This window comes from Nannospalax galili, unplaced genomic scaffold (genome assembly GCF_000622305.1).
Source record: "Nannospalax galili isolate Female #2095 unplaced genomic scaffold, S.galili_v1.0 scaffold559, whole genome shotgun sequence".
Lineage (NCBI taxonomy): Eukaryota > Metazoa > Chordata > Mammalia > Rodentia > Spalacidae > Nannospalax > Nannospalax galili.
In genome coordinates this window covers 1,038,239-1,063,923 of record NW_008343479.1, presented here as the reverse complement: position 1 = coordinate 1,063,923, position 25,685 = coordinate 1,038,239, and the positions used below count along the sequence as shown (strand labels likewise).

The 25,685-nt window shown below is 39.9% G+C and overlaps 1 protein-coding gene across 10 annotated transcripts in view; it reads right to left on the bottom strand.

Moving 5' to 3' along the window:
* Lpp (LIM domain containing preferred translocation partner in lipoma) overlaps nt 1-25,685 on the bottom strand; it is a 684,300-nt gene that overhangs the window by 435,174 nt on the left and 223,441 nt on the right. For all 10 annotated transcript variants that reach the window (XM_029566751.1, XM_017799795.2, XM_029566752.1 and 7 more), the window contains one exon: nt 4,458-4,659. In XM_029566751.1, the coding sequence (XP_029422611.1) occupies nt 4,458-4,650 (193 nt within the window). In that variant the 5' untranslated portion in view covers nt 4,651-4,659. The remainder of the gene's footprint in view (nt 1-4,457; nt 4,660-25,685) is intronic.

Genomic DNA, 25,685 nt, shown 5'->3' with positions numbered 1-25,685 from the left:
TCTCTCTCTCTCTCTCTCTCTCTCTCTCTCTCTCTCTCTCTCTCCACCCATGTTTCATGTGCACTAGGTACAGATCTATATCCTCATCCCCTCTACATGATTCCCTAATAAGCTCTTTCACTTTACTTCTGGTGGCCTAGCAATCAGGAAAATGGAAATAACATCTGTTCTGTCTGCCTGAGAAAGCAACAGTAAAAATAATCCTCTGAAAATTGAAAACAAAACAGTGCAATGGAAGTGCTGAGTAAGCAAAGCAGGGCTGTACCCATACAAAGGGTTCTACCAAATGATCAGTGTGAATTGGTACTCGACAGATTCACTTTTCAACTATAAAAATGTTTTATAAATGGAATTTTAGAGATTACAGAAAGATAATTTTAGGCTACAAGAAAACTCAAGCTTGCCAACTTTCCAAATTATTATGTGTATCAACTGCAATGAAGGACAAAAAAAAATCAAATTGCAATCATTGAAACTATTGGGGGAGTCAAGAGTCTAATTTTCAGTCTAATAGCACAACTTTCAAAACCAGTTCAAGCTAACAATATCTTAGAAAGCAGGAAAGTGCATATACTTTACTATCTACAGAAAACAGAAAAGGAACTACACCTTGTCACACAATCAAGTTTAAGGTTCCATGGATTTTGTTTTACCGTATTGCTTCTTTAGTTGTTCTTAAGACAGAGGTAGCAAAAGGAGTGGGATTACAGGATAAATAATTCTAGAGGGTAGTACTTTAAAGACAAGAAGAAAAATGCATTATTTCATTTTCCTTATGAGCATAAAAGTTGGTAGGAAAATAATCATAAATACATACCAAAACTTTTTTATTTAATAACCACATGATTAGTGGGTATATAGATGAATAAGATTGTGTGTGATATTCTGTATGATATACACAAAAAAAATCAACAAATTAAAAAAAAACACATATTTGAGGAGGAAGCACAAAAATTTACTTCATGTTAATTAGTAGAGGTGATAAACATACCAAAAATTTTTGCAAAAATCATATATATAGTAAACAGTATGCAATCTGTAAGACCACAAAACAGCATACACACAAACACACATATACACAAGGACACAACTTAAAGCCTTGGACACAGAGGGTATTTAGAAATCTAAGAACATTCAAAACAGTAGAAGAAACAAAAATTCTTTTTTTTTAATTTTTGTTTTTGTTTCGTTTTCTTGAGACAGGGTCTCCCTGCAGCCCCAGCTGGCCCAGAACTCACTATGTAGACCAGGCTGGCCTGGAAATCACTATGTAGACTAGGATGGTCTGGAACTCATTATGTAGACCAGGCTGGCCTGGAACTCAGAGAGAGCTGCCTACTTCTGCCTCCGCTGGGATTAAAGGTGTGAGCCACCACACCTGGCCAAAAAATTCTTCTTAAATTAAGTGAAGAAAAGGAGAACAGGGAATCAAAGGGTTTAAGGCTTAAAGAACTACTGACAGAGAAAAGACATGCCCAGTTTAGACATGCCAAAGTCCTGTAGACAAAGGTTATTAGCACAGTATTTTATTTAAAAAAAATTATAACATATGGGCATCGTAACTATAGGCTGATGTGGAAAATATATGGGTACTTTTCTACTTTCACAGTCAGAATTAAAAAGTAAGAAAGCAAACCCCAGAAATCACAGACATAATACTAATGTTAGAAATGTAATTGGTAACTTGAAGGTGGCTGTGTTTAAACAGCTCCCGGACCGAAAAGTACATGGAAGGGGTAAAGGAGAGAAGGGCAACTGAAAGCCACAGCTTGAGGACACACGCTGCATCTGTACTGCAGCCTCAGCACAGAAGTGCAATGGCCCCCAAATTATACCTGAGCTTCAATTTCTCTGTGCCAGTATAAACCATTTCCTGGGGTTTTATGAAAAGGCAGTAATAGTAAGAATGGAAGAATGTAGTGGCCGGCGTATATTATATGTTTGATAAATGGCACACATAAGCAGGAGTAATAGTAAAAATAGAAATTCAATAGCTATAGAGAAGGAAGTGGTCCTGTGTGATTTAGGCTACACTGCACCTCTGTGGGAAAATGATACAAATAAGATTCCAACAGACAACAGAAGCAAGTGCAGAAGCAATGTAAAAAGGGACGAAGAGGGATGGTGCATGCAAAGAAATCAGTTTTGATCACTGTGTCTGAAGAATCAGTGGGTGTGCCATACTGTGTATAGGCAGAGGTATCACAGCAAGGGAACCAGCCATGATACTGCTTCACTGAGCGTCATGGCATTCCCAGTGAATTAATTCAAAGAGATACCAGCATTTATTTCTCTTCTCAATGCAAGGCTGATGGCCCATGCATTGTTATCAGCCTTTTTAATATAGAATCTGCATGCACCCTAACTTCCAGGCATGTAATGGACTCTCACACCCACTAAGGCTTCTTCAACATGGTCTCTTTCTTGGTAACTACCATGCCTTTATTCTCTTCCTATTGGTAGGAAGTCCATTTGAGTTCTCTCCAAAGTTAAGAAACCAGCAGTGCCCCTCACTAACAAAAGAAAATGATAAGAAAACAAGGAGGAAATCAATACATGGCTCTTCCTGTTCTTGTACAAGAGGTTCTTTGTCATAACCCAAGTCCTACAATCACTAGAGGATGATGAGCCAAAGTAAATCAGTTTGCAAAGCCTTGATGTTTTGCAAAGATGCAGTCTCTTTCAAGGGTAATAAAACTTCAAGCCCTCCCTGGGATGAGGGAGCACAAGGCCTTCCTGTACTCTTTTCCAGAGCAGCTTTCTCATGCTTTGGCAAGGCCTTTTCTGGAGAAGAGTCACTTAAACACCCCCAAAGGACACTGTTGGGTGTGCTGAGGCCCAGTCTGTCTTACCACACTCTCTAAGCATTCAGTCACCTTACACAAGATGGACACCTGCCAGACCTTAGTGAACACACAAGGTGGAAACAGTACCAGGTTTCAGACAACAGTCCTAAAACACAAATACACTAATAGAGTATTTGCTAGGAGTGCAGGGAGACTAGGAAGAAACACGAAAGTCGGAGCAATACCATGGACTATGAAATATTGCTGAAATGAACATGCCAATGTCTTTCAGAAAGCAATGGAAAAAAATATGGAGAGAAAACAGCATTTTTTTTAAGGCGGGATGAGGCAGAAAATGGAGAAAACCAGGCTAACTCTCCTTAGACCACATCTTTCCTTCTCATCTACTGCAAGTCTCACAGTCTTCTGCAAATTGGTTGTAAGTTACTGTTTCCTGAGTGTGAATGGTCCACTTCCAAGATGGACCCAATACCTGGTACTGTTATCAGGGTTAAGAACCTGTGACTAGACAGATCACAAGCTGTAGAGAGAACCTACTACTACTGTTCTGATAAACATAGTATTTAATTGACTCCTAATGATTTATCTTATGCCCATTGATAAGTGCATCTCTCAGCTCTCACCAGAGGAGCGTCTTCTTTCAGCAGATGGTAGTTAACACAGAGACCCACACATGGTTAATGTGCAGAGACTAAGACTGTGGAGAACTCAGCCTGAAAGAGGATACCTACATCACATCCTCTCCTAAGGCTCGGGATCATTGCAGAAGAGGGGGCAGAAATCTTCTAAGAGCCAAAAGTGGTAGATGAATAGAAGGAAACTGTTGTCTGGACACTACAGGGCAGTTGTACATATAAACATACAGTATTTGTGACAGCATGAAAAAGACCTGTACAAGCCCAAGACAGAAAAAACCCTAGCATGAATGGAGGAGGTGAGCAAAAATCCCCAGCCCTAGCTGAGGCTCTGTTGACAGTTGATGGCCCCTGGGAGGAGAGTTACTTTTTTTTAAGGGTGTGGCACCTGGTAGGGTTTCCAAACTTCAGGGGGTGGATTCACATCTAAGAGCATTTCAGCATAAAACCCCCGAAACTAAGGTTTCACTTGAAACTATTTGTAAGTTTCAACAAGTACAGGCTTCACAGTGCTCTCCAGACAATGTTATTCCACAGCAGCTTAAGGGAAGAGAGATAAGTTAGAAAGCAACATAGTTCTAGGCACCTTATTAGATTCAAGTCCTATGATTTTTTCACTAGACCTACTGCTTAGAGACATTTTAGCACTTATCTGATGGCAACAGGGAGGACCACTGGGCAGGAGACATCCCCACAAGAGAATAAGCTAGGGATAGGAGACAAGGCTACAGATTTGGCTCCGAGCTATGCATGAACAAGTCACGTTTCTAGTTGGGGCACTCTTCCTATTTAACACTGTATAACCCCAGTCATCCAAATCTTTGAGGATTTGCTCCCTTTGCTTCTAAAGAGGTGGTTGGCCTAAATGATATTTGGGAGCTCATTAACCTTTGACAGTTCATAAATTATGGTATATATACTGAAAAAACTCTTTCCAATACAACGCTATATTGTAAATTACTTCTGTTACTGATCGCCCCCCTCCCCCCGACATACTCCAGACAGCAGAACTTACCCTCTCCTCCAGGCTGCTTGTATGGATTGTATTTAGGTTTTGGAGCAACAACTGGTGCAAATTTCTTGGGTGGCTGTTGTGTAGACACTGAAATACTGGGGGTCCCAAAAGAATGGGTGGTCTCCATCCGTGCAGGGACATGACCAAGAGGCTCACCAGTGCTTTTGGGAGGCAGCCAAGATGGGTGAGACATTGTTGAACTCTGCAATTAGAAAAACATATACACTAATTGTACAGTGACACAAAAATGAAATTTCCATACTAAACGGCACTGCCATTTCATCTGCATCCACATGTAGCAAATGTTTATAAAGATCTGTGGAAAGAGGCAACAAATAAGGATAAAGGAATAAGAAAAAAGAAAAGCGGAGGGAACGAAGAATTATGAAAGGGAAGAAAAGGTGCCAAAAAGGAGAATGGGAAAAAGAATAGAAAGAAGAGACAAGTCCCTCATACTTGGACACTCCTCTTCCACTAAGCACCTATTTAATTCCCTGCACTCAGAGACACAGACATGAATACGAAATGGTTCCTAACTTGAAGACGTTTCTATGCACGACAATGGAACAACTTCAATCCTATTAGTAATCTATTAAAATAACTACCATACCAAGTGTACGGTGATACTTAATGAGATGTTAAGTCACCCAAGTAAAAAATTGTTTTAAATGTTGCTGGGATTCAAAAAAGATAAGATTACTTCTTGCTGGGAGCAGAAGCAAGAGAACTGCATTGGTGAGATGTTCAGATTGGGTGTTGCACAGAGTTTGAGCCTGAAAAACATAGCAAAATTACATAGGTAGAAACATATACAGCACTCATGTTTAGTGTGGTTGGAGGGGCATAGGAGGAAGAAGCTGGCCCAAGACCAGAAATGTATGACAGAACCAAGGAGACAGCTCTGCACACCTGAGGAGTTTAAACTTATTCCACAGGTACTGTGGAAACACTGAGGTTTATTCTGTTAACTAATACATGACAGCATGCTTTATAATGTCCCCTCTGCAAGACCAGCTCGGCTCACCCTCCGGAGATGCTTGGAAAGGAGGAGGACAGGTGCACTGCTTGCCAAAATGCTGAGAAAAAATACTGACATTTACAGGAGAAGGAATAGAATATTCAACACCTGCAAACATAGGTTGGCCCTGCTTGTCAAAGAAATCAAATGCTATACTGAGGTGTTACCAAGCTGGAAATTTATGAAAAACTTAACTCTAACTACATGGGGGCTACGCAGTCCAGCACAGACACTATTCTGATCAGATTATCCATACTGTGTCAAGAAAGGAGAATGAATTCTCTGTCAGGACATGCCAATCACTGTTTCAGGCAGCATGCCTACTGGAGAAGAGCCTCACAGACTTGCTAAGGGCTCTCCAGGCCTGATTATGAGAGCTCTCCAGCACAGCAAGGCCCGGAAGGTGCCCTACACCCACTCCCAGCCCCAAATTCACCTAGTAATTTATTAATTGAACTGAATTAATTAAGAGGACTGCATGATTAACCTCCAGGTGTCTGTAAAGACAAAGCACAGAAAATGCAGAAACAAATGAAGGCCTCAGTATGCAACAGAGAGACTGTAGAAGAGGAAGCTCAGTCACTGCATTGCTAGGAATTAACATGTGTCAACACCATGGACCAGCAGCATGACCAGGAACCCCTTCTGATGCTACATGGTGAAAATTAAGATTTAGAAATCCCTCTCCTCCTTAACTCACAGAGCTTTTATGACAACCAATAAAATAACACTTAAGTACTGTGTGCCTATACAATTAAGCGCTATCGAAACTAAGGGGGAAAGAAAATTCCATCTCACAGAAAGTGATTAAGAATCATATGACCATCTTACATGGGAGGAAACAGGTGTTCTGTTCACAGAGGAAGATAACAGAAACCAATGGGGAAGACTCTAAGTTGAGTCACCAAGTCAATGATGACACTGGTTTCCCCCTGGTTGCAGGGCCCTTCTTTTCCTCCCTTGCGTATTTCATATATGTGCACGCACATGTATACTGTAAGTATGGCTCACACTTTAGATATCCTTCAATCACCACAAAAGCATGCCACAAAACTAGTAAGGAAAAACAATCAATAAATGTCTGTTTTGCTCAGAGTTCTTACATCTGCTTTAACATTTGGAATCATTTAAAGAAATTTAAGTACCCAAACTAAGTACCCATCTCTCAGGATGGAGAAACACAAATTTTGTTTTTGTTTTTAATTGAGTCTCTCTTTTCCTGAACTTGGATAAAAGTACCTATTTTGGTTTCAACATGACTAATGTGAATATAAACTAGGAATAAATGAGATGAAAGAAGACTTAAAACAGCTAATGCACTATGCATATTGGCAGTATAAATTTTAATAGTACAACTTTAAATGGGTTAATACTGTCCTTGTACTTCTTCTGTAAACCCAAAGTTATTCCAAACTAAAAGCTTTTAAAGCAGGTTAATATAAAAGCGAGGGTTTCTAAAACATGATTCAAATTTCCAGAGCAATCCTGTACTACTTAATGACTGTGGCATGTGGAGCTGTTCAGCTATACCATATATATATAAACAGGCACCTACTGAGAGTCTTAAAACTGGAAGCGTAAGCACCCATATGAGAACCATTGGCTGCACAGTCAATTCTGCTACCCATGGCACCATGAATTATCCTGAGAACCATTGGCTGCACAGTCAATTCTGCTACCCATGGTACCACGAATTATCCTGAGAACCATTGGCTGCACAGTCAATTCTGCTACCCATGGTACCATGAATTATCCTGAGAACCATTGGCTGCACAGTCAATTCTGCTACCCATGGTACCATGAATTATCCTGAGGCTGCCTTCTGCTAGGGATGCACTTCCATCTTGATCTCCAGAAAGGACCCCATCTTTTACAAATGACCTTTGCAGAATCTTCCCTCACCATTCTTCTACATGCCAACAATGTTCCAGAGTTTATCAATGAGCTCTTGTGCTCTAGCCCCTTACTTCTAGTGTGCCCACAACTAACAGTGCCATTTCCCGTCCTTCACAGTCTACCAAACCCAGGATTTTTGTATTGCCCAGCTCAAATGTCTGGCTCTGTGAATGACTCCTCCCAAAGGGAGTAGCAGGTTAATCTCTTTCCTAGGCTCTTCTGGGACTTTCTCATACTACCAGTAGTCTAAAAGAAAGCAATTTATCAAACTGCCAGCCTGTTCCAATAACTTGGAAGTTCCCAGGTCATCTCACCAGCCAAGACCCTCTGAAAAATATTTTCTGCAGGAGTGGTAAAACAATTGCAGCTTTCCTCCACTGACAACTGTGTGGAGTCTTTATTTCCCCTCCATTCACAGAATGTCTTCACTTCTCTTAATTTAATCATATAATGAATTTTGCTAATGAATTTCAATTCTTTACAATCCTAGAAAAATCCTAAATCACAATTGTAGTGCTTTGATATACTAATGAAATAATTATGCATTTCTATGTAGGATATTTGTTCATATGATCACAAGATCATTCTGAAGTTTTGTTGTTCATTTGACTTATCAATTATCAGGCTTTGATTTACAGGTTCCACTGTCAAGATTTGCTTAATAATGATCTTGGATAATCTAATCCTTACTGGTTTATCAGAATTCATTGAAAAGTCTTCTAGAAATAATGACACTTCCTTTAATAACAGACACTACACATATTTCTAATGCTTTATATGATAATACATCTTCTAAGATGATGTGACAGCATTTGTATCTTGCAAGAAATGCATCTTTTGCTCTAGGCTTTATTACTGTACCCATTCAACCAAGGTATCCTTCAGTGAAAAGTAATTTCTCATTTACAGCACATCGTTATCCTGGGAATTGCTTCCTACTACTCCTTGGCGATGTAAACCTGTGCACAGTCTTTCAGTTCAGGGTGCATATCAGGCCCCTGCACGTGACAGCACCCAGCATCCAGGTACCACACACTCATCAAAGGCAACTCTGCCTGGCACCACACCCACATCCCAGAGTAAACTCTCAAGAGTAGAGTAAACTCTTGAGAGTAGAAGTACTTATCATTTTACAATCCCAAGGTCTAGTACATGGTAAGAACTCAATAAAAATACCTATTCATTTAATGAACAAATGAACTTATATATGCCTATCACTAGAGCTCCCAATGAATCCGACTGTCTTGCTTTATTCAAGGAGTATAAAGTCTGAGGGAGTTATATTCATCTGCTTTCAATGAACAAGGAAGTAACACAGAAAAGATATGGAAAAATGCTGAGATAAGTCAAAAGAGCTAGAGCAAGCTTGGCAGGAGCAGCTCCAATCCAAGACATTGAACACTATTATATTTGAGGGTAACTGAAGCAAAGGCAATAGCAAGAGTTAACATAAGAGCTAGGGAGATGCCCAGTGGGTAAGGACTTGCTGTGCAAGTGTAAGGACCTGAGTCTAATCCTAAAATCTCACATACGCTTGACACAGTAGTGTGCATCTGTAATACCAGTGCTCCTACAGTACGATAGGGTGAGGACAGAAGAATGCCCAGAGGCTCATGAGTCAGCTAGCCCACAAGGGAAACACAATATTGAGACCCTGCCTCAAAAACAAGGCAAAAGGCAGGACCGACACCTGAGGCTGTCCTCTGCATGTACAATGTAGCATGTGGGCACACACTGGGGGTGGGGGGAGAATGCTATAACAACACAGAAATAAATCAAGAGAGAGGAATAAATCAGTCCATGTAAAATGTTTCCAAGGAAAGTGATAAATACAATATGGAGTCCCTCTGGTCCTAGTTTGAGTTTCAGTTATTCTAAAGTGACTGTTAAGAAGAAAAATGTGCATCTGCAAACTGAACACCTGTAAACTTCCAAACAGTTCTAATGTTTTATGTTATTTTCTTTCTCTAAATCTTAAACTTCCTTTTGATAAATGGGTTTGAGGAAAGCTTACAAGTTTGATGAATGGGTAGACTAGCATATACCGGTTGGGACTCCTTGGCTGCTCAGAGACAGACCCATTGAAAAACCAAAGACAAGCAGGAATAAGAGCTGGCTTTCCTGGACCATACCTAACCCTGCTCTTACTTCCTCTGCATCTAGGTAGGTAGGCTTATAATTATCATGAAAGCAAGAAGTGAAAGGCAAGATCCTCCCAGAGGCTCTGAAAATACAGCAACACCATCAGAAGAGAGAAAAACATGAGAAACAGCCCTGATCTGAGCAAGATGCCTGATGCTGGAGGGAGCTACGGCCACTGTGCCCTGGGCACAGCTCCTTCAGGAACTGGGTCAAGAGCAAAGCAAGAAAGTAAAAAAAAACCCAAGTTTCACCGATCACCTTCTCTGCTGCTCTGTGTCATCTCTCCCTAACTATCATATAGGCACAACAAATTCACAGATTGACAAGAAATAGCAAGTGTTTCCTAGGTGCTTTCTATATACGAAGTGATTGACCACAGGCTCATACCATTGCCATATTAGGGAGCACTATCACGCTCCACATTTTAAAAATCAAGTAAGGCTGATGCTGGAGACTTGCTCAGTAGAAAAGTACTTGCCCAGCAGGCCTTAGGTTCAATCTCTAGCACCACTAATAACTCAGCCCTCCCCTGCCCAAAAAAGTAAGGCTATAAGAGGCTAATAAATTAATTAGGATATACAACCAAAAAATTGCAAAGCTAAAGAAACTTCAACATGGATTCTTTCCCATAATCTGTGGCTGTCTAGAAGCAGTAGCTTGGGCTGTTATCTCTATAACTACCTCTTGGATTCTAGTGGTTATAATACATTTTCTGCCCTGCTCCTTCACACCCAACCATAAGGAGCCCACAGCCACAAACTGATGAAGTCAACATTCAACAGACCAAACTAAAACACACACAGAATGCAAATGATTCAAAAAGACCGTATAATGACCAAGAACTTTCCTGTATAGGTAAAAGAACTGAGGGCTACAGGTTAAGAGACATTTAATACCTGCAAAGGCATGAGGTTTCTACCTAAGCATCTTAATGCCAATTCATAATAGAACAAAACAATTCAATATTTAATTCTATAAACATTTATATTGGTCACTAAAGTTTAAAAACAACCAATCATTACATAACATTATGTAACATCAAGTGCTGTAAGCTTCAAATAGTAGTTTCTAAAGCTATCTACACAATAAACACATGGAATCTTTCTGTATATAATAGTAGTTAATTATTTAATTTGCAGTTCTGGGGGTGAAACCCAGGGCCTTGCATATAGCAAGCTAGCATTCTAACAATGAGATACAAACCTAGCTCCTCTATGGAAACAGTCTAACTCTAGGATTGAAAGTCAGTAACGGAAGTATCCATATTAATGTAAAGATCATATTACATTAGTCCCTAGACAACCAGCTGGTATTTGCTGAATAGGTTAATTATATTGATGGAAAGAACAGAAATCAACATCACTATTTTAGTGGTATAGGAATTGATGATTGGGGGGTTCTGATTTAAACATGAGAAGTAGTTGATGGAAGACAAGGTGAACATTCATGTCCCTCTCCAACATTTTCTTCATTAAAACAAGCATTTATAATTTAAATAATGCCTTCCTAAAACTTGGAAAGATTTTCCTTAACTGGCATCTGTATGTAAAAGTCAGCACCTTCTTGGAATTATAAAACTGCTTTTACATACTTTTGTTAGCCTATATTAATTATACAGAAAAAATGGATTTCATTGTGATATCTTTCATACATGTATATAATATATTCTGAACAGATTCAACCTTCCTAGTACTTTTCTTTTGCCCCACCCATCTTGCTGCTCTGCTTTCTCTTCCCCAAAAGTCCCCCATCTACTTTCATATTTTTATTTATTTTAAATATTTTTATTGATTCTTTGAGAATTTCATACAATGTATTTTGATCCTATTCCACTTCCAACCTTCCAACACCCCCACCTGACTTTAAGCCCTCTATTATTAGTTTTCTTTTTTAAAGGTCTATCAAATCTAATCTGTGTTCCCCCAAATGCTTTTGGGTATGGGTTCCTCCCTTGGAGTCTGGTCAACGGACCAGACATCATATCCTTGAAGAAAACTGACTCTCCCTCTCCCAGCAGCTTTCAATTGCCAACAGATCCTTAACTGGGGCTGGAACTGGGGCTTCTTGCCCACCTCCCCTAGCCATGATGGGCTTTTATCTGGCTTGGGCTTGTTCAGGTTGTGAGCATTCTGTCATAAGCTCTGTGGATTCATATGTGCAATTACCCTGCGGTGTCCAAACCACACAGTCTCCTTGTATTCATCCACCACCTCTGGCTCTTACAGTCTTAGCCCCCCCCCCTTTTACAATGATCTCTGAGCCTTGAGGGGATAGGGTGTGACGTATGTGTCCCATTTAGGAATGAGAGCTCCACATTTTTGTATTTTTTATTCCATGTTTATGAACAAAATATTTGTCCTTCTGAATCTTAGTTTTGATCTCTAGTTCCACCCATTTTCCTAAAAATGACCATTTTGTTCTTCTCTATGGCTGAAAAAACCCCATTGTATCTAGAAACTATATTTACTCATCCATCTTTCTGTTGGGAGGCACCAAGGTTGATTCTATAACTTCAGAATTGTGAAGAACATGAAGGATGTGCAGGCTTCTCTACTGTGCGTGGCCCTGGAATGCTGCAGGTACAGGAGCAGGAGTGATACAGCTGGCTCATACAGAAGGTCTATTTTGAGCTTTTTGAAAATCTCTGTATTGATTTCTATGGCTGGACTAATATTTGCACCAGCCATGTGTAAGGGTAAGGGTTTCTTTTTCCCTCTATCCTTACCAGCATTTATTGTTTATGTTTTCTTGAAGATAGCTATTTTGACTGGGATAAGAGGAAATCTCAGTGTAATTCAAAACTGCCTTCCTTTCTTCCCTCCCTTCCCCCTCCCTCCTTCCTTCCTTCCATCCTTGAGTCCTTTTTCACTCAGTGCCAGGGACTGATCCCGCAGCGTCTCACATGCGAGACAAGCACTCTTTAGTTGAGCTACTGGTGCACAACCAAATTATCTATTAAAAGATGATGCGTACTTCCATATCTAGGGTACCTAATCATCCTTTTCTACTTGCCAGTATCTGGCTGGAGCAAGTCTGATCTTCAAAATCAGGCCCCGCTTCCAGTCCTAGCTTATCCATGAGCCTAGAGTGCAGCTTTTGTTCTCTGGGATCTAATAAATAATGTCTTTCTCTGAAGGTGATACAGCTGGATTAGGGGAATACCAAACTACAAGTATGCTCACAAGCTTTTATGAGTTTATGATAGATTATGACTATAAAACTAGTAAAAAGCCAACCAAAAGTTAGGTCTGGAGATCCCAAATCATCTATAATTTTCCTCTCAGCTCATCGAAGGAAGCACAACTTTCTTCTCTCTTGTCAACTGTTTCCCTGATTCTTCAACCCTCCCCATTGTGAGAGGGAGTCTTGGATTAATCTTAGAGATTACTAAGGTATTAATCAAGATTCACTATGCACAAGGAAATAAGCACTTACAGCAACCCTTTTTCTAAATGGTCCCTACCAGTGTAATTATGAAGCAGATACGCTTCAGCATGTGAAGAAAGCGTGGGAAGGCAGTGCAGGAGAATGAGGCAGGCTGAGCATTACATACAGTTGTTAGCTGAACAGCAAACACAATCATGTCCTTTAGAAGCATCAGGTCAAACAGAGTCAGAAGGGGAAAATAAGATTTGCAACTGTCAGTCTACACACTTAACTTTTCTACATAGACAGCTTTGGACTGATACTGGCTAAACGCCCTACTCTCTTCATGGACAGCTGGCATTGCTCAGAAGGAGCAAAGAGAGAAAAACTCCACAGAAATGCCAACCCTTTTTATAGGCTCTCTAAAAGACCCTGGAAATACTGAAAGCAGGGCTAGACTTAGATGCAGAGCACTTGGGCATATTTCTTAGTCACTAAATGACTCTAAACTTTAGCCCCTGGATCTCTTTGAACCTCAGTATCTCCCCTTATCTGTAAACTTAAGCTTTCAAATCTGCAAACATTCAGTCCAACTTTCATGTGTCATAATTCCTCAAGACTACAAGCTGAGACAACTGAGGTTTCTTATAAAACTATGTTCTTATTACTAGGAACTCCCATTCCCCATACTGAGAAGAGCAGAGTGAAGGGAGGCAAAGAATCAAGACATAAAACTTGCCACACATAGAGGTAGTCCCAACAGAAAAGAATGGAATGATATCCCCGATACCCCTGGCCAGACTATGATGTCCCCAATACCCCTGGCCAGAAAAACCCAGCTGCATTTGAGGATCCAATATGATCCAAGAAGCAGTAAAAATAAGACCTACTGGTCCTGGCAAGTAACCATCAACATCGGCAATAGGGGAGGCAGGACTCTAGAATGTACTTCAGTACAGAGTCACATGTCACTGGAAAAGGAAACAGGCAGCTCCACAGGGAAATACTGGCACTGTAAGATCAGGACTCCACAGGAGGCGAGGAAGAGACGGGAGCAAATGCTAGCTTGCCTTTGGTTTGCCACAGTTTTTTTATTAATTGAACTTTTGTTATTTTCATACAACACAGTTTGATGTATTTAGACCCCCTCCCCTAGCCACACCTCCCCCCCATCCAATTTAATGGACAGATATATAAAATGTAGAGTCTGATTTGTGTCTTCAAATATCCGTCAGTGTGGGTCCATCCACTGGGCCCAGTAAGAATCCCATCCCTGTAAGACAAAGTCTCTCCTGCTCCAAGCAGCCATCAATCACCAAAAGTGTTTTAGGTTGGGTTGGGGTTTCATACCCACTTCCCTAAGTCTATGCTTGATTTTGTCTGGTCTGAACTTGCATAGGACTTGTGCATGCTGTCACCACATTTTCTTATCAATCATGGAAAAATAACAGACTTGGTTGACACAATCAGGGCAATCTGAGGACAGTTAAGAGAAACGTTGGTAGCTAATGTGTTTCTTCTAATTGGAGTACTGTTTGTAAACAAACAAATATTGAGAGAAACTGAAGTAACTTAGTCTATTACTATAGAGCTGTTAGAAGCAGTTAGAGGCAGGATTCAAACCCAGTTCTTCCTCTAAAGAAAACTTGTACTGGGAAGTTTCACTAAGCAAATCAATTATTGTTTGTTGGATGATAACCCCATAGATTGAAAGCTAGCAGAGAAGACAAAGGGCCCCAAAATTTCACTCTATGTCACATTCAAAAGTTCAGGAGCTGGAGAGATGGCTCAGCAGTTAAGAACACTAGTTGTTCTTGCAGAAGACCTGGGTTCAAATCCCAGCACCCACATGGCAGCTAACAACTGTCCATAACTCCAGTTCCAGGGGATCCAACGGCCTCTTTTGTCCCCCCATGGGCATTGCACAACACAGGTACACTTACCTACATGCAGGCAATACATTCATACACATAAAATTTTAAAAAATAAATAAATAATAAATAAAATATTTTTAAAAAACAGCAATGGTTCTATTTGACTAAGAAATGGAGAAAACATTATCTCTCTCAGAACTGTTTCCTTCAATTAACAAAATGATTTTCATTAATTTCCTCCCATAACACTTTATGTTCTACATAATGGCACATTCCTCTGTGCAGTACCCTGTACTTTCAAAACAATGTGGTCCTAAGGATGTTTCTTCTCAGGCTCTGACTCAAATAACAGACTATTCTGTTTTGTTTTTATACAAGGCTAAGAATAAAGACAAACAATAGTTTATCTGAGCTCAGGAAATCTACTTCTGAAAGTAGAAATCTGGACTTATAAGCCCAAGATGAGGCCTATCTAATTTATAAAGATTTTGCCCTTGCAAGTCGATGAAAAGTGATGATGGGAAAAATCAACAATATAATCTCTAATAAAGCTGAGAAGTCTCTTTAATGGTTATCTAGACTCTTCTTCCAAAGCTACCAATAAGTGGGCAGGTCTGCAAGTTAATTGCTGCTCACTCTGTGTTCCCTTGGCAGCTTGTTCAAACTTGTATTAAAACACATAAACACTGTGTTTTAGTTACCTGTTTACAAGTCTGCCATACCCATTAGACAGGCCATGGAATTTTACTAGTAATTGAGATATGTTTTAATTACTTTTAATATTTTTAATACTTTTGTTTATATTCTTTCTTTAATACAAATTTACTTTGGAATCCCAACAAAAATACGGATATTAGAACAAAATCATCTTACTAACAACTTGAAAAAGTAGGAATACTTAGTTTTTTATTATTATGTGAATGCTATTGGTATATTTATGTATGATAATACCACATGGTTGCTCACAAAACTCATGCTTATCGACATGCCTTTGTACCCTGTGTGACAACCACTGTACACAGACTACCTTAGAGCTTTGGAGTTGAGTTTGAAAACCATAATTTACTTAAGCTAATATCACTGAATATAGATATTATTATTATCTTGAACTTTGAGGTTTATTCTGTGTCTCTATTTGTGACTTTGAATTTTTGGTTTTAAAATAAGATACAAATATAAGTATATTGCTAAATTAATTTTTTAAAGTCAAGATAAGAAAACAAAGTGGAGGTGAGGGTAATAAAAATAAAAAATTTCAACCATCAAAGATCAGAAGAGAATTTTAGGCAACAAAAGCAATCATCTGTACATATTATATGACTTAAAATAATTTTTGTTTAATTCAAAATGTAGACAAATTATTTCTCAGTATTTGAAATGGTATGAAAACCAGGCAAGCTTATCCATTAGAATGTGTCATAAACTCAAACTATGTAAGAAAGGCTCCATTTCCAATTAGACATTTAATAGCAAAACAATTGGAGTCGTTTTCAACTGGCAACCTTTTTCTTGAATCATGTTGGAAACTATTCTACATTTATTTCAAGATTTCAAAACGGCATCAGAATCTGATGAAGCATTGACCAATGGCAGCTGAGTAAAACTGAACCTGGTGGTTTCAGAGCATTTTAGGATCACAGCAGTGGATGTTATACCTTTTTAAATTTCTTTCAGTTAAGAGTATTACTGTTGAGTCTCCTGTAAAAATTTTTAATACTTTTATTTTTTGAGAATTTCATGCAATACTGTATTTACATCATTTCTACTCCTCTCTCTACTCCCACCATTAATTCATATATATAGTCATATATATAAATATATGTATATATATAAATGTATGTATATATATAAAACCTACTGAGTCCATTTAGTGGTGCTCATATGTATATGCAGTTAGGGTAGACCGCATGTGAGATTAGACAACTTATCAGGGAGCTTGACCCTAGAGAAAAAGTGATTCTCCCTCTCTCAGCAGCCATAAGCTATAGCTCTTCATCTGGGAGTGGGGCCTTGTTAGAAACTTCTAACATCTACCTCAACAAGTTGACTGATGTTATCACTATGCAGGCCTTGTTTAGGCAACTATATTTTTGAGATTCCATTTCTTTTTATTTTGCTTTTTATTCATCACTAAGCTACAAAGCTGAAATGTATGAAAAATATACTCAACTGGGCAAATATTCCAGAAAAAAACACACATACATACACACTTTAGACTCTCTTAAGGTAGTAGCTAGTGATTTAACATTCACCAATATAGACATTTATTTTCCATGAGATATGAAATTATTAAATTGTTTCTCCTTTTATAGAACTCAAATGAAGATAGCCAACTACTATCTGTGACTTCACATGAGCATCCAATGACATGCAACTTATTACATCTTAAGACAATCTCCTCCATGGCCAAAAGGCGATAAGTGGTATAAAGTTTCACATAGCTCAGGTAGTTATTACCAAAAGAACCATCTGTCTTACTTTTTCACTCTGTAATCCCTAAACCTCTAATGCACAGGAGCCCTTCAAATACACAACGTAATTTGTCTCCTGAATAGTTTATATCTTCTTGTGTCTCAAATTTAATTAGTCCAGTTCTTTCACTTCTATTTTCCAACTAGCCTTCCAGCTTCAGAAGAAGAGCAGAATTCTGAATTCCAACAAGTAGCTCTCAAAGTTTTCTTTCCAAAAAAGTGTTCTCTACATGCTAAGTGTTAAATAAGATCCCAATTACAAAATAGAAAAAATTGATTGAGAAAAAGTTATTCAGGCATTTAAATCTTTGTATACTGACAGAACGCACTTGAACTTGTGTAGGCACATAAAAAGCACTACCCTTAATTCTCCAGTATGCTGTGAACCAAGTTCACTCCTCAGCAATAAAAAGAACAGTGACTGTGAGTGAATCCTTCCTTTGCTTTGTTTTTGAAGTGCTCAAGGCAGAGTCTATCCCACTGTCATTGCTCAGCCAGTAACTATTACACAAACAGGAAAGTAGCCTTGAAGAATTGTGAATATAAAGTGTTAAGTTTTGATTTTGAAACATTGTGGTTCATATGCCAGATACCATTCTCTCTGGCTCCTAATAAGTAGAGTAACTGTACATTCAAGTTATGCCTGTTGTATCTATTAACAATACCCTGTTCAAATGTGTCTCAATTTAATTAATAACATATATAGTAATCTACTTAAAGCACCGTGATGATGAGTTTTTTTTCACTTGGTATAGGTAAAGCCTGAGTTATAGTCAGCTCCTCATCCAAGGTTTTCAGAGAGCTAAAGACCTCTCATGCTTTGAACTATGACTGCAGTTGCTCTGAGGGCAGAGGGACTTGGAGACGTTAGAGGCTTCCTGCTCTAGGAGCCTGTACCCCTAAGAAAGAAGGAAAGAAAGGAGAAAATTCCAGTAATGTAGAAGGAAGCAAGATCCAAGAGAAACTGTTATTCACTAGACAGCTCACACAGCCTCTTTCTCCTGAAGCAACACTGTACCTTTTCTATGATTAACTGAACCACTATCAGTACGGCCAGGGGCTATAATATCTACTTTGTTATATGTAGAATGAGTTTGCCTCATTTGTAATTTGGAGCATCAAAAAAAAATGCATCAAAAGTGTGTCTAAATTTGTCCACTAGAGTTACAAAGGTATACTTGGGCAGAACTCTTAACAATTATTCCACATTTCTAAAGGAGTGCTACATAAACATTAAGGAAGAAGTCAAAAACTCCAATACAGGTCAACAGGTAGCATTTCTATTTAACATTTTTTAAACATACTATTTTATTCTATATCCACATCAAATTCTGTGTGCACTTAGGGCTGGGGACAGGAAAAATGTAGGGAGGGGTCAACAGGATGGGAAGTTGGTAACCTTTGCTTAAGATGGAACTCCCCCAGACAGGGAAAGAAGTGATTAGAATACTCCATGTCTCTTTCTAGTACTTTCCAAAATACTTGAAACTAAAACAGTGTAGAGTACGCTACCAGTTCAGGATCTTCCCTTCTTATGGCATATTTTGATACACAGGAAATTCCCTTTTAGGGATTTCCAAAAGTATAACTGCTGCATTCTGCTCTGTTATGTAATAAATTACACTGAAAATTAGAGCTCTAATAGAAGAGAATTGTGACTCCAGCCTCATTTGAGAATTTACTGCACACTCAGCCATAAGGAAGTCAGTCCCAAACTGCAGGAACCCTCACATGTACTGTGGTAGATATAGTGAATCAACGCTCAAATGTGCCACATCACAGTGGCCAGTGTGTAGGTGAGGATGGACTGCAAAAGAAAACATGCCAAAATATATGCATCATCTTGCAATTTGGAAGGTTGTGATGAGGCGGAAGTCATGTTCCTGCAGCTCTACCTGTTTCCGGTTGGTAGCGTGGTGGTGAGGACATGGGGATCTTCGGCATTAACATTCTCGTATTCTGCCTTTAGCATGAACATTGTCAAGCAGTGGCTGTGATGGAGGTGGGGGCTGGATTCCCTGTCTCAGGGCCCAGTCACCCCTTTCTGTTCAGGGATTTCTAACTTCTGGTTTAGAGTACTATGGTACACTCTTTAGAATCAACGGTTAAGAGAAAGCCTGGTAGGTTTCTTCTCTCCTGGCTATAGAAAATAGAGTACCTGAAGTTTTAGGGTTCACTACCAGATATTCAGTCTAGCATGTGCTCCATGTGGTCCTTTCAATGGTTTCTGAGGTATTAAAACTCTCTATTAAATCTCTTCCACTTATATATCTAGACTAGTCTATTTCTTACAGAAAACCTTAATTTAAAAAAATTCAAGATTCTGAGACTTTATTGTGCTCCTGGGCAATAATGATATTTTATCAGCAAGAGATGGGGTCATTATACCAATAAATACTATGTCTGTACAGAGCACAGCAGTGTCCTCAAGAAGAGGAGCCATGCACAGAGCAGACAGACCATTCTCTCAGCATTCCCAGGCTGAGTCAGACTCAACCCACAAAGTACTCAGTAATGAGGGAGATGGCAGTAGAGGAAAGAATGACTCTAATCTCAGCATTCCTCCCTGAGCTTGATCAGTAACTGACCATGTCCTCTAAGTAAGAAGGATACACAGTGAAAGTCCCTTTATCTCTAACATTCACAACTCAGCCTTTGTGCTCATGAGGGAATTTACTTGGATTCAAGTCCTAAGAGCACTTCCTGAACTTTCAGTTCCCTAAAAGCCGAAGGTAAGGACACAAAGGCCATATCACACACAGACCTGAGACAGCTTAAAGGGGAAAAGGAATCACTGATACCCAAATGCTGTGATCTGTGGGAACCTACAGCCTCACTGCCTTGGAGAGAAGTCTTCCAGACCTGTAAGAGTGCCTGAAGAACAACCCAGTCTCTTCAGCACTTCTGTCTGCTTTGAAAACTCCTCAGTGTTTGAAAAGAAGGAGAACAATTTCACACACTGGCTTCTCTTAAAAGTACACAGGCTGACAGAGAACAAAAAATAACAAATAAATAAATAATAAATAAATAAATAAATAAATGCAATCGGTAAATGTCCCAGTGCTTAGATATATCAAGAAAGTCACTAATTTATTCATGTCTCAACAAAAGAAAATTCCTGAAATACATAAAGTAGGAGCAGTTTTTAAACAAGATGAAAACTGGTGGTAAGAGGACCAGGACTATGTGTACTCATAGCTCGAACACCAGCGCCAGCAGTGAGCCCTGACTGGTTCTTTCAGAGCTCACTGGGCCTTGATTTCCTCAGCTATAAAGGACAATAATAATCTGTGTGTTACTCATTACATGGGTCTATATGAAAATCAAGTGAAACAATAGATGCGAGTGCATTTTACTTAAAAATCTAATACACACACACATACACACACACAAAGGGAAATTATTCACAAAGGAATTTCAAAGGAAAGTTACAAATAATGCTTCTCAAGTCTTAGGAACAAAAGGAAATGTAAATACAGCAGTAGTCTGAAGTTTTTGTAATCTGGGGAAACATGGCTAACAGAACTGTGACAAAAACTGATGTCTAAATGAGAAGAGAAACCAGCTGAGCTCTGTCATCATCCTCTCAGTTCCTGCAGCACACACAATAATGGAAAGATTACAGGGAGGGGCAGAACACACATTTCAGCTATGACACACCAAGGACATGGGACATGGCCCTAAGAAAATTACATTTCTACCTCAGTAATAATAATCTCAACATGGGTCCTATTATGAAAATCTGGGGTGAAAGAGAAAGCTCAATCAGTAAAGTGCTTGCATTCCACGCATGAAGATCTGAGTGGGATCCCAAGAAACCAAGTTAAAAAAAAAATAAAAACAAACATGGAGGCACGTACTTATTATAATTTTATAATCCTTGGGAAGATGGAGACAGAAGGATCCCTGGGATTCGTTCGTGGGCCAGCAGACCGTAATTAATGAGTTCCTTGTGTGTCAGTGTGTGCACAAGACAAAGTGAGAGACCCTGTCTCAAAAAGCAAAGTGGACAGTCACTGAGGAATGACACTCAATAATGACCTTTTATCTCCACATGCACACACACACACACACACACACACACAGATGTGTATAGGAATGGAGATTTGGCTCAGCAGTTAGAGTGTGCACCATTCTTTCAGAGGAACCAGGTTCAGCTGCCAGCATCCACATCAGGTGGCTCACAACAGCCTGTAACTCCAGCTCCAGGAGATCCTAAGACCTTTTCTGGACTCCACAGGCATCAGCACTCACACATACATACCTATACACAGACACACACATATACACATAATTTTAAAAGTAATTTTCTTTTTAAAACAAAGAATATCTAGGTGCCTCAAGCGAGTGATAACATCCCTTTCTCAGTTCTACCTGTTGGAAAACAGAAATAACTCAGGAGTGAAATACAATATTGACAGTTCCTTGAAGCAGCCAAGCTATAGGTTTGCTCACCTGGATGGACAGAAATACAAAATCAGATGCCATCCACAGCTGGATTTCAGCATCCAACAGGAATAGGCAGGTTCAGAAAATACCCAGGAGCCAGGCATAGTGGTACACACCTTTAATCCCAGCACTCAGAAGGCAGAGGCAGGCTGATCTCTGTAAGATGGAGGCCAGCCTGTCTTCATAGTGAATTCCAGGTCAGCTGGGGCTACAGGGAGACCCTGTCTCAAAAAGAACAAGAAAAAGAGAAGGAGGAGGAAGGGAGGGAGAGAAGGAGGAGGAGAGGGGGAGGAAAGAAGGAAGGACAGGGAGGGAGGGAGGGAGGGAGGAAGGAAGGAAGGAAGGAAGGAAGGAAGGGTCTTTCAGAAAACATCCAGGCAACCAGCAGTTCAAGTGAAGTTAGAAAGAGATTTGATAGTGGATAAAACACAGATATAACTGCTCAGTACTGACAGGACAAAACGTCTCTATCCTCAGCCTATTGGGCCAGCAGCCAGGCTAGGAAACAGGCAACCTGAAATGAATACTAACTCTCAGGCCCTAGAGCACAAAGGCAAAGGAGAAGTTACATATCATGAGACAAAATGGGACTTGCTTGATCTACAATGGGTTGGAGATAGCCCAGAGCTGGACAGGGAACTGGGACACAGGTGACAGAGAGACGAAATAAGAAGGATCAACTAACTCTGCCTGTGCTTCAAAAAAGAGCACACCTCATCCATAAGCAAATGATTGAACAACACACTGACACACACGCGCGCACGCCTGCAGGTGTACAGACACATATACACACATACAGGAGGGGAGAGAGAAAGCAAGAGAGAGAGAGAGAGAGAGAGAGAGAGAGAGAGAGAGAGAGAGAAACTTGAATAGCACCTAGGAAAATGAAAAATAAACAGCCAGGAGGTACTACCTTAAAACAGAGTTTGCCAAAACATTAAAAAAAAATTTCATGTGACTCACTGTGGGAAACTGTATGGGAAAAGTGACTCAGCCCTATGACCCTTTGACATCTGCTGACTGACCTATTACACATCATCTGTTCATGCTTTCTCCCTATAGTAGTAGACTTAAGTACCAAGAAAGGAGAGCGTTGGACCACATGGCCTAAAATATTTACGACTTGGCTCTTTGCAGAAAAGGCCTGAGGACACCAGGGCTAAACTTAAAAAGATGTATCTGGTTAGTAAAAACACAATAAGGGGCCAGAGAGATGCCTCAGTGGTTAGAGCATGTATTGCTTTTCTAGAAGTCCTGAGTTCAATTCCCAGCACTGACATCAGGTGGCTCACTATCACCTGTAATTCCAGCTCCAGGGGATCTGACACCTCTGGCCTTAGTGGACTCCAGTATTAACACACATACACACACACATACACACAAACACACACACAAATGATTAAAAATAAAATTTAAATTTAAAAACCACAATGAAACTTTTTCTTAAGAATTTCCTGTTTATTTTTAACTTTTAATTTATTTTACTTTGTTTGACCTGTATTACTGATGTAACACTTTCACTACTGTGTGACTATCCCAATGCCAAGAGGCTATTTCTTCCTCTTCAAAATGCCTCATGGAGCTTTTCTGACTGCATACTGTACTCCACAGGAACTGCTGCTTCTTTTTGAGTACACTGCATCATACTGCAGTGTCTTGATCCCTCTAAACACCAGCACTTCCCCATTGCTTTACCTCATCTCTGCTAGCTGTTCCTTGTGCATCATTACTCTGGATTTTTTCCTCTTGAGTGTTTAGCTTGTTTATTATCAAGACAATTTTAGAGTATTTTATTTAAAATTCAAGAACAATTGACTTGAAAATGTGCTGAGATTAGAGGACCTATTGCCCACATACCAGTCTCTACATTTCCACTTTGGAAAAAGGTATGCCTTTCCATTTATTCAAAAGATCCTTTATATGAGTCAGAACAGTTATAGAACCTCTTTTTTAATATCTTATTTATTTCTATTTTATGTATTTTACCTGCCTGTGTGTAAGTGCACTGTGTGCATGCAATGTCCACAGGGGCCGGAAGAGGGTGTCAGAACCCTAGAACTAGAGTTACAGATGACTGTTAGCCACCAGGTGGATGCTGGGAATTGAATCCCAGTTTTCTGGAAGAACAAGTATTCTTAACCACTGAGCCATCTTTCCAGCACCTAGAATCTCTTTTAAAAGGTATTCACAATGCTTATGAAAATGTATTGTCTTACTATGAATGGAATCTTAAAAGTACAAACTATTTTCAAATAAAATATAAAATTATTAGACATGCAATGTATAGAGACATATTTGACCTTATAGTAAACAACAAAATGCTAATACTGAAACACTATATTTAATGCTGACATGATTAAGGATAAAATGACTTACATATTCCTGGGAAAGTCATACAAATACTACATAAAGAAAATTCTCATCAGTAGATATTAATAAGCATTAAGATATTAGCCTCTGACCCTGACATTTCAATCCCCAGACATCTTGTTTGAGATTTCTGAGGAACTAAGCCAAATTTATACACAAAGTGCTAATCGAAACAAAATTTTAAAATAATAGAATACTTAACTAAGACATGAATAACCACTCAATGAAATATTAAGCAGGTATTGAAATGAAAATCTTTCATGAAAATGCAGCAATATTTAAGATGCTTACTATACAAAGTTGAAATACACAGTTTTGTATTTATGCTACCAGCTCAACACACGTAGGCAAACACAGATGTGCTAGACCATATCTGTATTTAGGTGGATTTAACAGTCACATTTTTTTACATCTGGAATTCTGAACAAGGTACATGTTGAAACTCTATTCATAAAAATGACTTAAAAAACAGAGGACATCAATTTTTAAGTGTCTAGTAGATTAAAAGTCTGTAATTTCAAGCTAAACATGGTGGCTCACACCTACAATCCCAGCACTTTGAAGGCTAAGACTGGTTGAATACCCTGGGTTAAAGCCAACTTTAATTACATAATGAGTTCTAGGATAGCCTGGGCTGCAAAGTAAAAGCCTGTCCCAAAAATAAAAACAAGCCCTCAGGCCTCTCTTGGGGTAAGTCTATCACGCAGCCCTCCCCGCCTTGACTCCCCCAGCCGCATTCACCCTTCCATCTCTACTCCTAGCTTGGGCCCTGTGCCATTCCTAGTCTTCGGGCCCCAGACACCTGGGGAGCCAGTGCTGCTTCCTGATCCTTTTCACCCAGGCCAGTTTGGTGCCTTCCTTGGGCTCCAGGAGCACTGCCTCTGGACCCGGCCCCACCCTCACCTCTCTCTGCTTCCCTGGAACTGCAGCATCGGCTAACTCTCCTGGCCTGCTCTCCTATTCTCAGGCCTCTGAGGGTGGGTCTATCGCGGAGCCCTCCAGGCCTTGACTCCCCCGGCCTCATTCACCCTTCCATCTCCCACGCTGTTCTCTGCTCCTGGTTTGGGCCCTGCGCCATTCCTAGTCTTGGGTCCCCAGACACCTTGGGGAACCAATACTGCTTCCTGATCTTTTTCACCCAGACCAACTTAGTGCCTACCTTGGGCCCCAGGAGCACTGCTTCTGGATCTGGCCCCGCCCTCACGTCCCTCTACTTCCATGGCCCTGCAACAGCCGCCAGCCTCTTTCTGGGGCTGACAGCCTCTTTCTGGGACTCCGAGGCTTACCTTTCCTCTCCCTGATCCTTTGCATCCAGTACAACCCAGCTACTCAATCCACTCCCTGGGAAATCTTGGGGCTTCTTCCCACCCCATCTGCCTTTGCATCCCTGCGTGGCACGGCCACGGCCAGGATCTCAGGTCAGTCCAACACCCAAGTTCCTGAGGCCAAAATCATTCTTAGAAGATTCCAGACCTAAAGAGAAATTCTGAAAACTTCTGACCTACATTGGAATTGGGCCACCGCGGAACACCTGAAGACAAAAATCAATCTGGCCAGAAAAATATAAAATCAAAAGAGAGAACCAGAAGCTTAGACAAACCAGCTCTTCATACCCAAAAAGTAAACCACAAAGACACATAAA